General features: G+C 42.2%; 1 protein-coding gene across 1 annotated transcript in view; it reads right to left on the bottom strand.

The window, feature by feature from the left end:
- Positions 1-856: 856 nt before the first annotated feature.
- LOC121867560 overlaps positions 857-13669 on the bottom strand; it is a 34724-nt gene continuing 21911 nt past the window's right edge. Inside the window, exons 4-11 of the mRNA XM_042367563.1 lie at positions 9555-9669; positions 8921-9149; positions 8236-8390; positions 7581-7713; positions 7160-7289; positions 4595-4736; positions 1579-1950; positions 857-1280 (exon numbers count right to left, since the gene is read on the bottom strand). Of these exons, the coding sequence (XP_042223497.1) occupies positions 972-1280; positions 1579-1950; positions 4595-4736; positions 7160-7289; positions 7581-7713; positions 8236-8390; positions 8921-9149; positions 9555-9669 (1585 nt within the window). The 3' untranslated portion in view covers positions 857-971. The remainder of the gene's footprint in view (positions 1281-1578; positions 1951-4594; positions 4737-7159; positions 7290-7580; positions 7714-8235; positions 8391-8920; positions 9150-9554; positions 9670-13669) is intronic.

Here is a 13669-nt window from a genome sequence, read left to right as displayed (position 1 = left end):
CAGTGTCTAGGGTGTCGAGGAGCAAGTCGAGTCGGAGTCAGAGGTATAGGTGTCAGGTAAGAGTCGCTACTCAACCCGGTATGGTGTAGATTCCCCGGGTTACATACCAAATCCCGGCTGGCCGCATCACCGCGGCTCCACACGTCACTAACTGTGCATGAGTCTGAGATACATTCTAAGTGAGCACTTCTACGCCGGTGCTTTGTCACCCACCTACGAATTTTCTCAATTGAGGGTGCTTTCCTATGTCTGTCCTTAGACTCAAGTTTCGTGGTCTTATGCAGCAGTTTCTTAAGTTCAGTCTGAATGGATTTTGAGGTCATGAGGCACCCCTGATGGCCATGACCCACCATCAGTTCCTTTATTACTAAGCTACGTTGTCTTTGTAGTGTTTGGTTATTCCCAAACAGGAGTCTCCTGAGCTTAACATCTCTACGCTTCACTCTGTCTTTCTTTTCATTATTACCAGCAGCTGGAGAGACAAGTGTCATGTGTGGTGTGTCATGATTGTTGATATTTGTCATTTTCTGTACACTAGACTGTACAAGCGAGTCCTGAGAAAAGTTGTACAGGTCAAATTGGTCATGAAGTCGTGTTGGAGTCACAGAGTCAGAGGTAAACCTTATTACTCGAGTCCGAACAGGGACGGAGGCAGAAATCTGAGAGGTAGCTGAAGAAGACTCTGAGGAAAAAGGTGAGAAGGGGCTGTTAGCTGGGCGATGAGGGGAAATGAGAAGTGGAAGAGGAACGCCGAGGGAGACAGGCTTGGAGAGAAAATGGTGTGAACGAAGTGTGTCGGGAATAGCTGACTGAGAAGCAGAACTATAAGATTCGGAATGTATCATCTGAGGAATAGAATGAATGCGTGTTCTGTGAAAAGGGGATTTTACAACACGACGATTAATATTTCGTGCTTTATGGTTAAGATGGGCCTGGCCGCTTAGTTCTAGGCTGGCTGTAGGTGTCGCATCCTAGTCAGCCTTGGTCCTGTAAGTGTTCTTCCAGATCTCCACTAGGATAACGGCAGAGTGGAAACGATAAAGGATTAGGAGAGGTAGGGATATGCGGGAGATGATACCCCACGCCAGCACTCCGTAAAACCCGAACTGAAACTGTTGTGAGACGCTGGTATGCGTCATGAACGTGTCTAGGATCCACAAGGTGATGTTGGCAAACAATAGGAAGGTGATAACCTGCCGGCCCGGCTTAGTCAACATCTGGTACCGGGAGGTGCAGGTGCGACGACTCGCCTCAGCCACCAGCATATCCTGCAGCGATACCTGTAATAGATAATGAGAAGACGATGATGCATCAGGTGAACTGATAACATATCAGTTAAAAAATCTGGCTTAAAATTTATTTTATATCATAATTAGCATACAGATACACTCATTGCGAAGTTTGTCGAATACCCGTAACTAATTGGATAATTACTTAGTTTTTTTCAGGTTCCATATCGGAGACAAATAACAGTACTTGTATAACATTTAACACTAATGTTAATCACTGCGTGTTAGTACCACGAATTTCAAAGATATTAACGATGTGTGCTTTACAACGTCCTGAGCCATGACTTACCTGCAGTAGCAACAAGGCGTGGACACAGAAAGTGGCCAGGTACTCTGATTCGGTGTAATTGATGCCTCCTACGATCATCCCGAAGACGGCGAAGATATACACACCGATGATAGTTGAGGAGAGCAGAAGGCGGTCCAGATCCAGCGGCTTGGAGGTAGACACGGAGAGTTTGGGGATTTGTAAGAATCCAATGATGGTACCGATGATTGAGAGCGAGAGAATGATCATCTGGGTGCCATTGCAGATCCAGAACATCTTTGTTTTAAACTCGTTTTGGTCCTTCATGACGAAGAAGATGATGAGGATGACGACGCCACCCACCAGACAGAGGAGGCCCAAAAACAGCCCCTTGGAGGCAGACCTGCAGTCAACCTGGCACAAACAAGATGGGCGTCACCTTTTTCGCATAAATTTTACATAATTATGCTTCTAATTCCGAGTAGCGATCCACTCAACGTTTTCTCAAACCATAAACACATATATATTTCCTTTTTCATTTATCATCCAGTCATCCATAACTTTACCTGACATTTATACATATATATCTATATTGTAACTTTATGCCAATATTACTCTGTATTGTAACTTCATACAAGTATTACTCTGTATGTCTATATTGTAACTTTATACCAATATTACTCTGCATGTCTGTACTGTAACTTTATACCAATATTACTTTGTATTGTAACTTTATACCAATATTACTCTGTAAGTCTATATTGCAACTTTATACCAATGTATGTCAACATTGTAACTTTATACCAATATTACTCTGTATTGTAACTTTATACCAATATTACTCTGTATTGTAACTTTATACCAATGTATGTCAACATTGTAACTTTATACCAATATTACTCTGTAAGTCTATATTGCAACTTTATACCAATGTATGTCAACATTGTAACTTTATACCAATATTACTCTGTATTGTAACTTTATACCAATATTACTCTGTATTCGCATCGCTGTTCATCCCTTCATATATTTCTCGAAAAATTAGTATTGCAATGACAGTGTTCTTTGGACAATGTTGTGTGAACAGTGTTCTATGGACAGTGTTGCGTGAACAGTGTTGTGTGAAGTGTTCCATGGACAGTGTTGTGTGAACAGTGTTCTATGGACAGTGTTGTGTGAACAGTGTTCTATGGACAGTGTTTTGTGAACAGTGTTCCATGGATAGTGTTGTGTGAACAGTGTTCTATGGACAGTGTTGTGCGAACAGTGTTCTATGAACAGTGATGTGGGAAGTGTTCCATGGACAGTGTTGTGTGAACAGTGTTCTATGAACAGTGTTGTGTAGTGTTCCATGGACAGTGTTGTGTGAACAGTGTTCTATGGACATTGTTGTGTGAACAGTGTTCTATGGTCAGTGTTGTGAAACAGTGTTCTATGAACAGTGTTGTGTGAACAGTGTTCCATGGACAGTGTTGTGTGAAAGTGTTCTATGGACGGTGTTGGTGAACAGTGTTGTGAAGTGTTACATGAACAGTGTTGTGTGAACAGCGTTCTATGGACAGTGTTGTGTGAACAGTGTTCTATGGACAGTGTTTTGTGAACAGTGTTCCATGGATAGTGTTGTGTGAACAGTGTTCTATGGACAGTGTTGGAACAGTGTTCTATGGTCAGTGTTGTGTGAACAGTGTTCTATGAACAGTGTTGTGTGAACAGTGTTCTTTGGACAGTGTTGTAACAGTGTTCTATGGACAGTGTTGTGTGAACAGTGTTGTGTGAAGTTTTCCATGGACAGTGTTGTGTGAACAGTGTTCTATGGACAGTGTTGTGTGAACAGTGTTCTATGGACAGGTTTTGTGAACAGTGTTCCATGGATAGTGCTGTGTGAACAGTGTTCTATGGACAGTGTTGTGCGAACAGTGCTATGAACAGTGTTGTGTGAAGTGTTCCATGGACAGTGTGCGAACAATGTTGTGTGAACAGTGTTCTATGGACAGTGTTGTGTGAACAGTGTTGTGTGAAGTGTTCCATGGACAGTGTTGTGTGAACAGTGTTCTATGGACAGTGTTGTGTGAACAGTGTTCTATGGACAGTGTTTTGTGAACAGTGTTCCATGGATAGTGTTGTGTGAACAGTGTTCTATGGACAGTGTTGTGCGAACAGTGTTCTATGAACAGTGTTGTGTGAAGTGTTCCATGGACAGTGTTGTGCGAACAGTGTTCTATGAACAGTGTTGTGTGAAGTGTTCCATGGACAGTGTTGTGTGAACAGTGTTCTATGGACATTGTTGATAGTGTTGTGTGAACAGTGTTCTATGGACAGTGTTGTGTGAACAGTGTTCTATGGTCAGTGTTGTGTGAACAGTGTTCTATGAACAGTGTTGTGTGAACAGTGTTCTTTGGACAGTGTTGTGTGAACAGTGTTCCAGTGGAACAGTGTTCTTTGGACAGTGTTGTGTGAACAGTGTTCCATGGATAGTGTTGTGTGAACAGTGTTCTATGGACAGTGTTGTGTGAACAGTGTTCTATGGTCAGTGTTGTGTGAACAGTGTTCTATGAACAGTGTTGTGTGAACAGTGTTCTTTGGACAGTGTTGTGTGAACAGTGTTCCATGGACAGTGTTGTGTGAACAGTGTTCCATGGACAGTGTTGTGTGAACAGTGTTCTATGGACAGTGTTGTGTGAACAGTGTTCCATGGACAGTGTTGTGTGAACAGTGTTCCATGGACAGTGTTGTGTGAACAGTGTTCCATGGACAGTGTTGTGTGAACAGTGTTCCATGGACAGTGTTGTGTGAACAGTGTTCCATGGACAGTGTTGTGTGAACAGTGTTCTGGGGACAAGGTTCTAAGGACAGTGTTGTGAGGACAGTGTTCGGGAGAAAGTGTCCTGGGGACAGTGTCCTGGGGACAGAGTCCTTGGTACAGTGTTCTGAGGACAGTGTTCTGGGGGACAGTGTTCTGGGGGACAGTGTTCTGGGGGACAGTGTTCTGGGGGACAGTGTTCTGGGGGACAGTGTTCTGGGGGACAGTGTACCAAGGAGAACATCTTACGGCACATACCTTCCAGTAACCTTTCCTGACACCCCTCTTGTCCAGAGTGGCCGAGTCCTCCATGACCGGCTTGCCAATCTGGCCGAGTTTCTTGAGCTTCTCTTTACCCACATTACACCACATGATGTACGTGACGGCCGCAGCTATCAGGCTGAAACACCAATTGTATGTTACCAGGGCTGCTGACTGCGTCTACCAAGCTCAACTAATTTGTGTAAGTGATGTTTACATAAAAATATAAAAAGAAGGAATAAACTGTGGAAATTAGAAAACTGGACAAAGAAAAACATAATGCAGTTATTACGGAAGAAGGGGAAAGCCAAAAAAGTGGATTAGATATAGAAAGAAAAGTTAAAAGTTCACTCAATCTTGGTAGGTGAAGCCTCATGGCGTCTGGTGCACGGCTAAGAGAGACACTACCAAGGTGAAAAATTATTTACTGGTTACTTGTTACATTCTTAAGTGGGATGGAAGTAAAAGCAGGGAATTACAAATGAATCACGAGTACTGTATACAGACGAGTCAACGATAGGTGACGACTGCGTGAACACTTATTCCGGCACATTCTTTACAGCCATGCTAGACTTGAAAACCAGATGAGGTTCTCCCTCCGTCCACTACAACCCGTATGGCGCCACCATCGCCTCGCTGACCTCCCCGCCACTCCCAGTCAGGTAGACACACTACCAGCCTGAACAATCTGCAAAATGACTCGAGAAACGAAAGGCGAGTCTTGTCTGGTCTGGTCTGTGTATCTTGTCTCAATCGTCGACGGTCCATAGGTAAACTCGGTTAGCAGACACAATCACTCGATATTCGGGTAATATGTTTCAACAGTCATTGTCACTGGTGCAAACAAAAAGAAAAGCAACTAGGTTTTACTATACATGACTATTAACCACTTGAGTTAAAATAATAGAGATAAATATATTATTAACTGGCGATGATCACTGAGTAACCGTCACTTGAGGAACACACAGCTCACTTGGGCAAGTTACCTGTGGATGAATTACGTGCCGATTTTGTGAGATTGTCGTCTCAATATTCATTAGTTCAATTTGGTTATTTTCCCACTGACTAATGATCATCATTCTTCAGGTTAAAATGATTATAACTGACCAATTTGGTTAGTTGCCTCCAGTTGATGACCGCAGTCACCCGGCCTACAATATTATCCATATAATGTAATAACTTTCTCAGTAATTAATGAGTGCAATTCTTTGTTTTTCTTCCTAATATTATTAATATTATTATTATTATTATTGTTGCTGTTGTTGTATCTGTCGTCGTTGGGTGAGAATCATTTTACCAGTAGGTCATCCAAGCCTCATGTTGAAACACTTACCCTCAGAAAATTTCAAACCGAATTCTCTTTAAACGATATTTTTTACTTCAGTATCTCATTTGTTGTATCTTAAAAGACTGCTTTTAGTGCTTCCCCAACCCCAAAGTTACTTACCATGAAAAGTTGCAATAAAAGACAGAGCGAGAAATTGTAAACTTTGAAACAGCGACTCTTAATATTTTTCCCACGCAGACGAGTACCGACTACCATGATGAATCTCAATATATATCACTACAATATTCAATATCATGAACACTCTTCTAGATCTATAAATCCGTGTTTTTTATTGATCTTCGCTAAATACTACAACAATGAAAATCAAACTTGAAGGTTTTAGTGGTCTACAGAAAGGCCGTCTTCCCAGTGACGTTTGATCCAAGTTTGGATTCTTAGACGATGTCGATAACCAAGTCGTCCAAGTAATACTGTACATGATTAAACCTGTCAGGTCAGAACCCCAGGTAAGTCAGGTCCTTATATAAACAATAAAGTTGTGAGGTTGAGTCTTAGTTTCACTTCGTTGGTCTCATTAAAAACACACTACGTATCGGTCTGGCCCTGTCCAGTCAAACAGTAATGTCCATCTGTTACATTACTGACATTAATCTACAAAATAACTTTGTATCTAGATTATGTGTTTAAATATTTGTATTCTTTAACTAAAATCTCTCAAAAATTATTTTACAAAATATATATCAAAGTATCTGATTAAATTTTCATTCCACTTCAAACTAATATTAAATTGCACTGTACATATATCGGACACCTAATAAATTAATAAAACATTCAGTTGAAATTTTAGCAGATATAAATTAAACGTTTTACATCAACTTTAAGACATTGAGCCAATTTTCATCCCTTTGTAAATAAATTAATCCCCATTTGACAACATTGATACTGAAACGTCTAGTTCAAGATATATTAGTAACGATAACAATCAATGTACTAGAACACTGACCAAACGGTATGTGACTGTCCCTCCACCTTACCAAAACTCCGCCAGGAAAGGGAAGAAGGTCTGAGGGGAAGGGGGAGGAGGCTGATCAGTTCTCCTACTCTCCATTATGATGGAAATGGGAGAGAAGGAGGAAGAGAGGAAGAGGAGGGGAGGGGAAGAAGTAGCACGGGAATACGGTAAGGGAGAGGGGAAGACACAAGAGCGAGGGACTAGGGAGGGACAAGGCGTCGGGACAGGTAAAGCAGCAAGGCGTATAGGATGGGCAGCTCACCTGTACTCCACCAGGAAGGGGAAGAGGTAGGGTTGGGCGTCGGTCCACAGCCTGCCCAGCGTGTTATTCTGGAAGCAGGAGTACAGACGCAGCACCTGCACCGCTTGTTCTGGGACCTCCGTCAGCGGCTCTGAAGAACATCAGTATGTTATAGAGCTGTGTGCTCTCTCCCTCTATCTGCTATGTGGTGCATAATGTCAGTGTGGTAATCTGCTGCCAGTTAACAAAATCAATTTTAACAAAAGTTCTTTGGGACAAGGGTGTTGTCATCGTTGCTATCTGCGTCCTTCCAGAACTGACAGTGAACATAAATGTTCATCGTGTCCCTCCAGAACACCTCTACAACATAATATGAGCGTAAAGTGTTCAGTGTGCACCTCCACAGCTCACTGTATCCCTCCTGAACTTCTCCACAACTTACTGTTGGCATAAGTGTCCTCAATCCAGACAGTGGCAGACTCCCAAACCACCATCCTGATCCAGATGGCGATGTTTGTAGCCACCAGGTGCATGAAGCCGAACCTCGCCACCTGCCCGAACTTTTCAACGATCACCTGCGGGAGTGAGGAGTGTTAAGTGAAACGATGACATGTACGGTAGTGAGGGGTGGCAGGTGAGACAACGACAAGTGTGGGGAGTGAGAGGTGGCAGGTGAGACAATGACAGGTGTGGTAGTGAGGGCGAGACGATAAAAGGGACAACATCAGGATACATGAAGTCCACAGTCTACAAGATACATTCACAACATTATATCAGTATCATGTATATCTGCCCACCACATCTTTTGGAGTTTTTCTATATAAATTAAATAAACAACAGCATTACTTCTTGAGTTATTTTCACTTTAGGAAAGAGCAAAATAACATACCCAAGAAAACACCCACACAAAAAGTGCCTCAGACGACACTGCTCTAAACTCCTACATCTTACCTCCCACCTTATAGGAAAGAACGTTAATTTACTAATATAAGATGACAATATATATATAACATTTATGGGATTGAAAGTTGTATGTAGCGGGGAAGAGTGAGGAACTCTACTATACAGGGTGAGAGGGTAGTGTAAACATGGCTCACCTCCGAGTTGACGAAGAGGAAGTGCATCTGGAGGAAAGTAAAGAGCGCCTGCAGGATCGGGTGGGCGAACACGATGTCCTTGACACATTCGCTCTTCATGGTGGAGTGCATGGCGATCTCCAGGCCGTTGAAGATAAGAGTGCCCAGCCCGAACACTGCGGGGCAGGACAAAGGTTTTCTTTGATGGAGATACAGATAATACTTACAGTACACCAGTAAATAAGTTATCATTACATGTCTCAGTGACTAGCGACCGTCACGAGGGCCCTTGGCGTTGTTTCGACTGCTGCTAACTTTTGTAAGATAAACTGAAAGGAACCACATTGACCACTAACTGCTACTGTGACTTTAATCTTCAAACGATTACATTACATCATAGATACTAACAAGCTTTAATTATCCACAAAAATGCATTAAACAGTTTTGTTCAAATATGTTGTGATCTATATAGCCCTCTTGTAATATTAAACGACCATTTGTAAACTACAACTGTTTTTCAGACGCCTTTGCCTTTCGTAGAGTACAAATCTACGAAACTATACTGTATTATCTAGATTAGAAGTAAAACTAGCCGATACCGCCTCCCCACCCTTCCCTTTCATAGCCTACAGTACTTGCACCGCATGCCAGAGCTAAGATTTAACTAGGACACTCCCACCTACAACCCTGAACGTGTGGAGCTCACCTAGGGCACCAACTCTGAGGTAGAAGGAGGTCCTGGAGGTTTTCGATCGAGAGATGTGTGCTCTCTTGAGAGTGCCGAAGGAGGTGATGGAGCCGACCTCTGGATCCTCGTGCTTGGTGAGGTTCTCCTTGCTGGCGGTGATGGACGGACAGTTGTCGATGATGACCGACACATAGATGCACATAATGGCCACGATGGACCCCACATACAGGTACATGAGGAAGACTCCCTGCAGGTAAACAATACTATAAGTACATGAAGGAGACTCCCTACAGGTAAACAATAATATGGGGAAGACTCCCTGCAGGTAAATACAATTGTATCTGAGATAGTAGACTGCTCCCCTACCATGTCTTCTATACGCTCATTTATTTTATGCATGTATACATATATTGTTGATATTACCAATACCAGGTTTATTACATCATATAACTACATAAAATTGTTTCATTATAAAACAATAGTAGAGGAGGAAGGCCAAGTCCTGGTGAGCAGTTGTGTAGGGCTGAAACAATGGAAAGTTGTTGTTGTTGTTCAAAACACCGGCACATGTTTTTAGTCTTAATATTATCTGTTTAGAGGTGAGAGAATATTACCTACCTACTGGAGATAACCAACATCAGGTGGCAAATACCTGGAAGGTGAAGGGGAGGACCCTGTTGTCAAGAACCTCGGTGAGGCAGAAGGCGAGCATGAGCAACACCACCAACTTCCCGTACATCCCCGACATCACCACCCACAGGTGCGTGCTGTAGAGGTGGAGGGAGTTAAGATTAAATTTGTCATTATCTTATCAAACTAGAAACAATTATACAGGTACAATTACTAGTACATCAGAGAAGCAGGTAAGTTCACAATCCCATCACACCTGTATTAATGATCTTGTTGCCTGCCTTAGATTAAATGACGCTCGGTTATTTTATACAAGGCTGCGATGCGTTACAATATATTTTACCAGGTTTAAATATCTGCGTAAAATAACACGAATGTAAACTTGTGTTGCATCAAGTTACAATAGATCAAGTTACACTGTTACATTATATTACGTTCAGTTACAATATGTCAAAGAAGGTTACCTCAACTTACATAAATTTACTTTAGTTTTCATTAAGTTAGTTTACGCTGGATTGTTTTAATTTCGGATATTGTCACGACAGACAACATAACGCCGAGTCACATGTTGCATTACACTGGTTTACTTATTTAAACAAGTCATTGTTAACATTAGCTAATATCATCATGACTGTACTTTGCTTGATGTGGAGACCTTAGTTGTTACCAAATGTATAAACTGACTGTGTGGGCCGGGATATAAATGTGGGCGCACCAAACCTCATAACTTTTCTTTAAACTTCTAAAGCTCTGTTGAAGGAAAATGAGGAGTTTGAGCAAAAACAAAAAGCAAAAAAAAATAAAAATTAATGACACAAATGATTCCGTTAAAAATGTTTGGTAAATTTACGAATCCAAATGAATCTTTACTAACAATGTGATCTAGGTGAGGTAGTTATTTGATGTGGTGTAACTCATAACACTTTACCTATTGCCTCATGTACAGTATATTGTCGTAGTGTTTAAATTTAATTCAATGTTTATTTTCCTACAGTCTCTGATTTTAAGAACCTCTGTTACTGTTTTAGTCGGTCCATTATATTCTAGACCTTGAAAATTAAAAATACGTAAATCCTCTGAAGTTGCGTCACCCACCCCCCCCCCATAACCGCACGAGGCTGACCGTTAACATATTCAATTCTAATAGCACTAATTTCTTCAATCACCGATCTCTCTCCAGTCAGTCAACCTGTTCCTTCCTCCACGACAAGCAGCCCGCACGAAGCTAACGGCCATCAACCTGAAATTAGACGTGACCCCTGTGTGTATATTATTCAGATAACTGTAAAAGTTGGATATAAGAAGAGACATCTGATCGGGATCGGTATGTGGGTCACTCGCAGGCCGATGATCAGACAATGACGAAGCGAACAAGAGTTTACACTTGGAGAGAGTACAAGTTTAAGTTTGAGAAGTAGATGGAGTGAAAGGGACGAGGCAGAAAGGTGTAAAGCAGATGTAAAAGATTCGCGTGTGTGTGTGTGTGTGACGGAGGACGAGTGAGAGAGGCAAGGTTGAACCTGGGCGGTGTCACTGCAGGAATCCTCACCGAGTAGAGAGCGAAAAGTCAACGAATAAATTCTGCAAGAAATTTGTGTTGTGGGAGAGAACAAGTGGATCACCACCTTCAGCATATACATCATCAACAAGTCGTCACATCACATTAACTCAACACTACAAAAGAATCATTCTCAACACTCGAACTGACAAAATATTTAATGACTTTTTTTGTTAATATTATAGTTTTCAGCCTCTACTGTAGTGGGCACTTAACTGTTACGCAGTTTAGGTACTGCACATAAGGCTTGAATCACTTCACACTATTTTAGGGGTAAAAATGAGAGAACCAACGACCATAACTATTCCAGTACGATCTCCTGCCCTACACGACAGTAACCATACAAGGGAAGGTGTCCCCTGGGTACACAACACTCACTTCGCTTCACACTCAAGTAGTCGCAGGTCCTCGGTGGAGACGTAGAGCGCCCCTGACTCATACTCGCTGTACAGATCGTAGGGGTCAGAAGGGGCCAACACTTTGCCCAGCTGCGACACACTGAGGCCCCGAAAGGCCTCCGGGCAAAACTTGGTAGCCATGATGTGGTGGTGACAAGACCACTGTTGACAGGGAAGGGAGGAGGGGGGGATGCACGGCCTCACTTAGCGGGGATGAAAGAAACTTCGTCTATGGTTCTGGACTCACTCAGTAGTAAAACCATTGGAGTAACTCATTTTGTGGCAAAGACCTCATGGTTTGGACCAAGCATAAATAGTCACTTATTTTTAATTGTTCAAAAAGTTTCATACACAGATTAGCTTCTTTTATATAATTATTTCCTGCAAAACATCTCGCCTTAGATGTCTGAGCACAATATCCAAAGACACAAGGTCAACAAACTGATCACTACAGTCAGTGTATCGTCTTCAATCTATACATGTGACACCGCTTCAACACTTCACTATTAACAGCAATATAAGAGCATCCAATATTAGTGCAAATTTTGTATAGGAAGTTTTATGCAGGCGAGTCTCGGCTGCCACCTTCACCACCACTAGACCACAACACTGGGCTTCTCGGAAAACGAAACAAAGAAATTCAGGTGTGTGGTATCTATGTCTTCAATGACCGATATATCGTTAACTATTCCGATTGTAACTCTAAAGTTACGGTGAAGGTGACGGAACATGTGCTGTGGCTCACACTGTATGTATTCCCATGTTGGTTGACGACTTGTGAGGATTGCAAGGTGGATGTCTGTGGAGAAGTAAGACGATTTGGAAATCCAGTCTAGTATTATTGATGTAGAGACGAGGTGTGTCAAGGGGAAAATGGAGCCAGTACAGCCTTTCTCCACTCTTGTTGCTGCACTAGTAAACGGTTTGTAGAAATGCACAGATGTGTTCCCGAGCAAGACCTTAGTAGTGGTACAGTAACCAGTCTTGTTACACTTTTGGACGACTTGAAAATATTTCAATCGATCTGATGGTGAGCGTGGTTGCGAAGGTGGTGTTAATAGTGTTGGGTGCAGAAACCACAGAGCCACCAGCGCGGCCTGCCTCGCGTCCACCACACTGCACCACTCACTGAAAATACTGCCTCTGCCACTGCTGTCAGTGGGTCTCCCATGAAGAGTGAGTGAACGGCAGGAGCGCGCAGCGTGGAAAATATTCCCAATGATTTTGACCGGTAGCGCTCCCTGTCTCACGCCATCTGGGGAGCAGATTGGCGTTTCCCCATCACGAGTCACGCTAAAACAATATCTTTACCACACGATACACCGAGGAATGTTCTTGCTACTGAACACTTCTTACCTACTGACGAAGCCATGAACCCAATGAACAGAATATAATCGAAGGCTAACATAAGATTGTGGTCCGAGAAGAGGAAATAATGTTAAATTATTAAGATGGTTAACACTAGGAGGCGCTGAGAACGTCTGGGCTAGTACAGAGCGTCACCTACGTTAGTGGTCAGACGTCGTCAACCAGTGGCTCGGAAAATATTGTCATTATGACGTGGCTCCAGAATGAAGTATAATAAAGAGGGTTATTGTGTGTGTCGCACTTCCCATGGGGTCAGCTGAGCTCACCAGCCCAGGTGCAGGTACTGCATGTCTTACTCTGAGTCATCAGGTAATATACCCGGTGTATTATGTCACGCTTTGTTAGAGTTAATCGTGTATATAAGCCTTAAGGTACAACTGACGGTTTTGACAAATCGGGATAACTTTTTGTTTTTACTGCTATAATGTATTGGAAATTAGTTTATATGCGATGATTTATTAAAAACATCGTTAACAACTACAACCAAACTATATCGACATTGAGTTATGTAAAGTATGGAAAGGATAGTAATTATTGTATAAAGTTATAATTTTGTACCATCGTTATTTACCAATTATACCTTAAACGCAAGACATACAGTATATATATTACAGCTATATGGTCGAGTTGAGATCGAACTCTGGACTGTATGACAAGCAAGCTTGGGTGCTCCCAACCTTGACCACTTTTATAATATATACAGTATTACGTGCACTGCCCCTGTCGACACCTGTGTGCGTTGCAAATTTCTCTCAAATAATTGCAATGCGAATATGTGGTTGGTGGCGGGAACAGCGACTCCGTGAGGCAGAA

Source organism: Homarus americanus, unplaced genomic scaffold (assembly GCF_018991925.1).
Source record: "Homarus americanus isolate GMGI-L3 unplaced genomic scaffold, GMGI_Hamer_2.0 scaffold11214, whole genome shotgun sequence".
Classification (NCBI taxonomy): domain Eukaryota; kingdom Metazoa; phylum Arthropoda; class Malacostraca; order Decapoda; family Nephropidae; genus Homarus; species Homarus americanus.
Note: the sequence above shows the minus strand (reverse complement) of the source record. Positions and strands in the feature narration are given on the sequence as shown.